Consider the following 8,075-nt stretch of genomic DNA (forward strand, 5'->3'; position numbering starts at 1 on the left):
ATTTTTTTTAAAAACAATTTTGAAACATAAAAATACATAAACCTCAAATTAAGTTAAAAATAGCTGATATCCTAACATAAATTAAAAAATTTTACATGACTCAATAATTTCAAGTCATGAAACAGAGGAAGATGAGCCAAATTATGTGTTTTAACTATTATGGTGAATTCCTTGGCCTAAAATTAAATAGAAATGTCTTCTTCTGGACTTGTTGGAAGGAACAATACAAAATTTGATATGTTGAGAAATTGCCATACGTAATTGGTTTATCATCTAAAATAGTTATATTGGTTTCTGTTGACGAAGAACTGATGGAGGGAGGGAGGACGAATCATGGCATCTCTCCACCTGGGAGATGCATGCTGCCCTAAAACACCATTCCTCCACGAAAAAAAGAGAAGAAAAAACCGAGGCCTTGCCAACCACTTGAACTTATTGTGGGTCCAAAAGCCATTAAACCCACGTTCTGGCAGGGAAAGGGGGAGTAGTGGAGATCACTTCTCCAAGAAATAAGAAAAAATGAAAAGCAGAAAATACAATCACCACCCCATTTCTAGGCTAGAGCTTGCCCAAAGCACTAGACAGGGTTTCATACTTTTCTCCAGTTGGCAATCACTTTCACAGGAAGAGAAAATTACAAGACAACCGTACAAAGTAGCTCCATGTTCTACACCCACACACACACACTCTTGAGAAAAAGTTACAAAAGCTCCATGCCCCCCAACAACTGAACAGTAAATAATACATCTGATGAGAGACAGGCTTGCTTGAAGATGGAACAACATCATCTTATAGCAAAATCACCTTCTAATAATTAGCCAGCTAGCTTTACAATTAATGGCCTATGCCCCCTCCCCATCCCCAATAAAATTAGACCACACTTGGCTCTAAGGATCCCCTCCTCACAGACACTGCTCCCCTTTCCCAACACAACAACAGCCCACACTCACTCATACGGTAGTGCACTTACGTACACACACACACAGTCACTTGTTTACTAAATGGTTCAGACACAGCTTGATCCGTGTCCCATGTTTCTCCTCATCTCTGTCACTCACTGCCCATGTTTCCTTTTGGTTTCTGCTAACTCAGTGATCAGCAGTAAGTACTAGAGTAGTAGCGATATTGTTAGTGGCCAGTACTAGTGGTAGTAGAAATTGAAGTGGTGGTGGTGGATATGAATAGTGGTGGTGCAGCAGGGGTTGGGGTTGAAGGTGGGGGTGGTGGAGCAGCGGGGATAGCAGCTGGGGGAATGGGGACAGGAGTGATGACAATGAGGTCACCATTTACAGTGTCACAGTGGCAAGAACTGGAACATCAAGCTTTGATCTATAAGTACATGGTGGCAGGTCTGCCTGTTCCACCTGATCTTGTGCTCCCTATTCAGAGGAGCTTTGAGTCCATTTCTCATAGATTCTTCCACCATCCCACCAGTAAGCCAGCTTTGTAGATTCTTACACACACATATTTACATTTATCTGTGTGTACCCTCACTTCTTTTTATTGTTTGCTGATTTAGTGTCTTCATTGGATTTTTCTTGATTTGATTAGGGGGTCGTGTTGAGTTTAGAGCTCTTTTCCTTTTCCATTTTTTTTTTGTTTTTCTTTTTTCAATTTTATACATTTTCGTTTTTGGATAAGCACTTTCAAGTTTACATGTGTTATGCTGTTTTCTTGATTATCATTGAGAAGCATTTCCTTTATTATCAAGTATTATTTTGATAAATATAATTTTTTTCCTGTATCCTCCTTGTGATCTGGTAGATATGGATTGTAAAAATTCCAAAGATGGGCTTTTCTTTTCTATTGATTTGAAATCTGCCTGAACTTCTGTTTTTGTTTTGTTTTACTGCTTGTTTTCAATCTTCCCAAAAAGCATAAACCACCCTTTTTACACCTGAAATTTATTTATTTTGAATCACAGTTGGGGTTTGTGGCTTTCTACTTATTTGATCAATATATCAGCTTTCAAGGGCAAAAGATTTGTCATTTTTCCAATTCTGCAGAATTTCTCAAAGAAATAATAATTTTAATGCCAATCTTCTACTGGTTTTGTACACTGTATTAATATAAACTTTTCTTGCCATGGCCCTGCTACTTTCTCCAAGGATTTTATACTTTATTTATTCAAGGTATTTGATACCATTATTTTTCTAATTGTTGACATCAGAAGATGTTTTCAACTGATTTGATTCTCTCTTCAGTATTTCTTTAGTCGTGTGATATGGTTATTGTATTGATTATGAAATGCCATATCACTTTTTTATACCAATTTCTGACACTGCTGATTGTAAAGGTTTTACCATTCTTAATATAATGAACTATCATGTTCTCATTGTTCACAACGTTCAATATTATATTACATGTGGCATTGTGTGTCTCTCATGCTTGTCTTATTGATGATACGAAGTTGCTAGTTTTGGATTTGGATAACATTTTCAGTATGATTCTGTAGTGAGCTATTGCACTTTCTATGGCAAGAAGGTGGATCCGGAACCAGGTCGATGCAGGAGGACTGACGGCAAGAAGTGGAGGTGCTCTAAAGATGCCTACCCAGACTCCAAGTACTGTGAGCGCCACATGCACCGTGGCCGCAACCGTTCAAGAAAGCCTGTGGAATCACAAACCATGACACAGTCATCGTCCACCGTGACATCACTGACTGTTACAGGAAGCAGCAGTGGAACTGGAAGCTTCCAGAACCTTCCATTGCACACATATAGCAATCCCCAGGGCACTGCTTCTGGAACTAACCAATCATATTATCATATGAACTCTGTTCCCTACGGAATCCCAACCAAAGATTACAGGTATCATTGATCTTTTATTAATTGATTATGCCCTTTTTGGATGCTTTTAGACCTGGAGATTGAATAAGAGACTCTGAGATGAGATAACAAAGATGATTCACTGAGTTTATTCAAGCATGCAAGGTCATGTTTTTCATATCATAAGAGTAATCAGTATTTAGGAAATGAAAAGAATTTGATCCAAATATATGCTTTACTCTATAGATTTTGGTTTTTATGCGTACCACATTTCCTGTTGGAAGGTAGATTGTGGATTATGGTAATCTGGTTGGTGAAATGTTTCAAAAACATTTAATGTTTCTGTTGGGCTCCGACTTCTGGATCCTGTTGTCCACTGGGATGGAGAGGAAATACTGTCAGAAATGAATGTATTTTTGTTTGTCAGTCTTCATCTTCCTTTGGTCTGTTACTTTACATTCTGTATCTCAGAAAAATAATCCAACAACTCTGACAGCCTTTAGAAATTGTCTTCAGCTTATCACTGGGCATAAATTTCACTCTCTGGATGATAAGATGGCTGAGAGACGAAGGGTTAGCTTGGTAATTTTGCAGATATTTTATGCTCAAGGATTGCTTGAAATTTTTAGAGTATAGAGAGTTGTCAGTTTCTACCTAAATTTGGGTGGTTCTGAAGATAGTTCTACAGGGCTCAGTCTTTATTTATGTTTTTATATATACATATATATAAACCTTTAACCTCTTCATGCAAAACAACAGACTTTCTGCCTAATGATTGGAGCTTGTAATTCAATCCTGCGTGTAAGTATGCAATATGTGTGGATTTCATTGCTAGGCGCTTTATGTTCTTTTTTCGCATTCAGACATGTTTCCCTGTGAAATTGGGAAAGCTTTATCTGTTTGACTGTTTACAGAAAATGTATGTTGGGCCCATTGATAAATTGCGTGGTAGGAATTGTATGGAAGACTTGTGATCCAGGTAATGGATGTGCTGCATAAACTGGGCCCTGATGTCTGTAAGAACAGCCGTCAAAATCTGCTTTTTACAGAGTGTCAAGAGTCTTTGCTTTAGGCCTGTTTCTTGGCTTTCTGTGTTTGCTGTTAAGTTTGTTGTGGAATTCTGACAAGCACCCTGAATTGTCTTGAGCATGCAAATTTTTGGCATCTTATTAACCCTCTCAAGTTTCTGTCGAAAGGGTAAAAAGATAGAAGGGGTCTTCTGGGTTCTGCAGAAATTAATGTTAGACTGGCTAGCTGCCTGGGATCTTCTGAGAAAAAGTGGGGTGGGCACTTTACAATTTTATCCTGCATATGTATCCTTGAAGACATCTGTGAATGTACTCTCTTTACTATCTGCCAATAACATGTTACCCCCCCTTGTGATAAGCTTTTTTCTTCTGTCTAGGTGCTGTCTCTTGTTTTTTTCTCTGTTACTCTATTTTTCCTTTTGATCTGAAAGAATTTTCTTTTTAAATTTAACAAAAACAATAAACTATTATTGTCAACTGTCGATTTGAATTTTGAACCCTTTGTATATTAGCCACCTCATTTTTCAACCTGAAAGAGATTGACATGTTCCTCTCCAGTACAACACAATTCTATGCATCAGCATGGAGCTTCTCCCATGCTTTTCTCTTTGTTGACCATAGTTTACTCACTTGAAGCTTTTGTGCTAGTCAAGCTGCAAAAGCGGGTCTCACAATGTAATGATGTAAATACTTTGAGCTGTTGAAATTGTCTGGCTGCTGGATATGAGCATACCTGAAATTTAGATGAATGTAATAGTGTCATGACATCTTAGCATGCTGCTATTCGTATTTGGATCCCAAAATTTGTTTATTTCCTAGCTCCTGTTGTTTTCCTTCTAATCGTATCCCCCCTCTGCAGCCTCCTGAACCATCCCATGGCTGGTTCCTGACATGCGTAAGAAAAGTCTCCTTTCATTTTATTGTGTCACATTAATTAGGGGTCCCCCTGAAAACAAATCAATCATCTAAATCCCACACTGAATTTAGACGAGGATGTGGCTAAAGAAACAGGACTATAGTTGCAATTCTATTATTATCCGTACAAAGAACATGTGATTTTTTTTTTTATTTTTTTTTTGTGAGATGTTGAATGCCTTGTAGCTAGACCAATATTGTCATAGGTGATTGACACCTCTTCTACCAGCATTGCTGACTCTCTTCGTGATTTAGTTATTCTCGGGAAACTGTTTTCTGGGTTCAAAATGGATATTAAAAGAAGATTTCTATTGAGTTCGTAATATTAATGCCAAAATAGGTATCTTCAAGGACTTAAGCCTGAAGGTGGGGAGCATAGCTTCTTGTCTGAAGCCTCAGGAAGCAACAAGGGTCTTCAGATAGAGTCACAGCTGGACAGTGCATGGTCTTTGATGCAATCCAGAGTCTCATCATTCCCCACAGAGAAATCAACTGAAAACTCGACGTTGCAAAATAATCATCCCCAGCATTCATTTTTCAGTAGTGATTTCACCACCAGGGAATCTGTGAAACAGGATGGGCAGTCTCTTCGACCCTTCTTTGATGAGTGGCCTCAAAACCGAGACGCCTGGTCTGGCCTCGAGAATGATAGTTCCAACCAGACCTCATTCTCCACAACGCAGCTGTCGATATCCATTCCAATGGCCTCATCTGACTTCTCCACAAGTTGTCGTTCTCCACGAGGTGAGCTTTTCTTAGGTGATGTTGGTGATGTTTGACATGACCATATGTGTTCGAGTGTTGGTGATGTTTGACATGACCATATGTGCTCGAGTAAAAAAAATATATTATTTTGATGTATTTTTCAAAACCATACTATAAAAAGTAATCTTAAAAGTTGATCATATATAATTCCATGTAATGTTCATCTTTATCTAACTCAAGGCCTGGATATTTGGCTGCAGATAACTGAGAGGACACTAAGAATTCACAAAACAAAGCCAAAGGTGGTCCTGGCCAAAGATTAACACATACTTGTGTTAAATTTTTGTTGGTTTTCTGCATTAATGTGTTGTGTAACGTCTGCTGCATTTGCAATCACAAAGTTTTAATTGCGGATATAAAACAAACTCAGACAGGTGATTTGAGAGACGGGGAGCATTGTGGGTGGCTGTAGTGAATCAAGGGTAGCAGTTTTTTCAGCTTGGTTTTGATAGACGTTCTCCTTGGTACACTGAATAAAGCTGCTCCATTTATGTAACTAACAGCTTTTGTAATCCTGATATCGCTGCCTTCATTATCTATCTCTATCCTTAACTCCTAGGGTGGCAACTGGCAAGATTTGTTCAGATTTAAGGGCAATGTTGCATCAGAATCAAGCATAGAAACAAAACCAAGCCTGTCATGACTTGGCAGGGTTTTAAATGTTAAAAATCTGGACTTGTAATTATTCTGGTTAAACTGGGATGATTTATCATGGCAATTCAAAAACTGAGTGATTCGGCGAAACCAGAGTGAGGCTTATATATATACATGAAATGTATCTTAATTTTTCTAAACTATATATAATCTGTATTTACATAAAATGTTTTTCTATGAAGAGTACTAAAATTTTAAATTTTTTTTTTAAATTTTTTCTTAGAATATCCTTTAACTGAATCAACCGCCAGACTGAGTTTTTTGGCTATAGAATTAAGGATGCAAGTGGTGCATTTGCACCAGAATATATTATGTGTATATTTGGTGCTGTGTGATAGTTTTTGTAATTATAATTTTAAAAAATAGTTTTAATTACTGTTTTAAAAAAATATATTTAGTCAAAACTATTTTAGGTTGAATTTTTGCATGTAAAGTATATAAAAAATATGAAAAGTAACTTTTTTTTTTAATTTATATAAAACCAAGGTTTATAAATGAACACAATATAAAAAATAAAAGTTATTTAACTAAGTAAATTTAAATAATTTTCTTACTGTGAGATAAAAAAATCACAAATTATTGCAACGCCAAACATGACTTACAATAATAATAATAAAAAAAAAAAACAAGAAATGTTGATTAAACTGTCAACGCCAAACATGACTTACAATAATAATTAAAAAAAAAAGAGAAGAAATGTTGATTAAACTATAGCTGCCATCTTTATACATGTTAACAATTACTCATGTTTCAAGCAAAGTCGTACTACGAGTTAATTATTTATTTTTCCCTTGCATAATCGAGAATATCGAGCAATTTATCTTGAATTTTTCTATTATTTATACATTAAGCAGGCCGTAGATTATCTGCAGAGGAGATTAATTAACTTATAAACAAAAATGTAATTTGCAGGAAAAATAATAAAGTTTTTTAGGGATATTTGGCTGTTCCTTGCATGGATAAAAAATTAATTATATTATTATATTATAATAATATACACTGAGATATTAGAACTTATATCATGTTATTGACTTCTTAATGAAATGATATATTATCTATAAAGTGATATATTACTTTCTGAGATATATTGAATATATTTGAGAAAAAACACAGTATTTCAGCATGGGATGATTTAATTCAATTGGAGGAGTGTTATAATTTAAATCCAAAAACAAAATAGAAAAGAAAATGTGGGCGAGCGTGCTCATTGGGAAAAGGGAGAGAAGTGACGTCAACGTCGGGAGTGCAGAGATAAGGGGCCCACACCAAACGACAGCTAGCTATTTAGGGTATCTAATCATCACTCACGTGGTCGGGTCACTGTCTCTCTCTCTTTCCCCCCTGCCCTGCCCTCCCATTTTTACTTTTCTTTTCTTACTTTTACCGTGCATACCCTCAACTACGACATCAACAAACAAACAAAAACCTAATTTAAAAAATTGATTTAACAGTCCTATTGTTGTTTTGAATTAAAGATTCAATATTCATATTCAGCGAATTTATTTTTAAATATATGTAATCAATCCAGACTTGTATCTGAATGACATGTTTATTTTTATATTTTAAAAAATTTAAAAAATTTAATTTTTTTTATTTTTTCTTGTTTTTTAAAATTTTTTTATCTTTTTAATGTGTTAATATCAAAATTAATTTTTTTAAAATTAAAAAAATATCATTTTATTGTACCCACAAATAAAAACATTTTAAAAAATAATTGTTATCACAATACTAAACAGCATATAGAAACATTTTAAAAAATAATTGTTATCACAATATTAAACAGCATCTAGGTATAATAAAGACTGCATTTCAAGGTATTTTTTTATAATATATTTAAAAAATATTTTTTCAATTGTAAATTTATTTTTTATATTAATATATTCTAAAAATACCAAAAAATAATTAAATTTTAAATAAACAATATTTTAACCGTATTACTTAACAT

General features: G+C 35.0%; 1 protein-coding gene across 1 annotated transcript; it reads left to right on the forward strand.

The window, feature by feature from the left end:
* Positions 1-500: 500 nt before the first annotated feature.
* On the forward strand, positions 501-6,069 carry LOC105139628 (growth-regulating factor 4-like). Its single transcript, XM_011046128.1, has 4 exons — positions 501-1,433; positions 2,456-2,810; positions 5,052-5,455; positions 5,677-6,069. Exons 1-4 carry the CDS (start codon positions 1,178-1,180, stop codon positions 5,682-5,684), a joined length of 1,023 nt encoding a protein of 340 aa, XP_011044430.1. The 5' UTR covers positions 501-1,177; the 3' UTR covers positions 5,685-6,069.
* Positions 6,070-8,075: the final 2,006 nt, after the last annotated feature.

Source organism: Populus euphratica, unplaced genomic scaffold (assembly GCF_000495115.2).
Source record: "Populus euphratica unplaced genomic scaffold, PopEup_1.0 scaffold96.1, whole genome shotgun sequence".
Lineage (NCBI taxonomy): Eukaryota > Viridiplantae > Streptophyta > Magnoliopsida > Malpighiales > Salicaceae > Populus > Populus euphratica.

Coding starts and splice junctions, on each gene's coding strand:
- LOC105139628 (XM_011046128.1), top strand. CDS start 1,178: ATGAATAGTGGTGGTGCAGCAGGGGTTGGGGTTGAAGGTGGGGGTGGT. Junction 1,434..2,455: donor ATTCTTCCACCATCCCACCA/GTAAGCCAGCTT, acceptor ATGATTCTGTAG/TGAGCTATTGCACTTTCTAT. Junction 2,811..5,051: donor ATCCCAACCAAAGATTACAG/GTATCATTGATC, acceptor ATGCCAAAATAG/GTATCTTCAAGGACTTAAGC.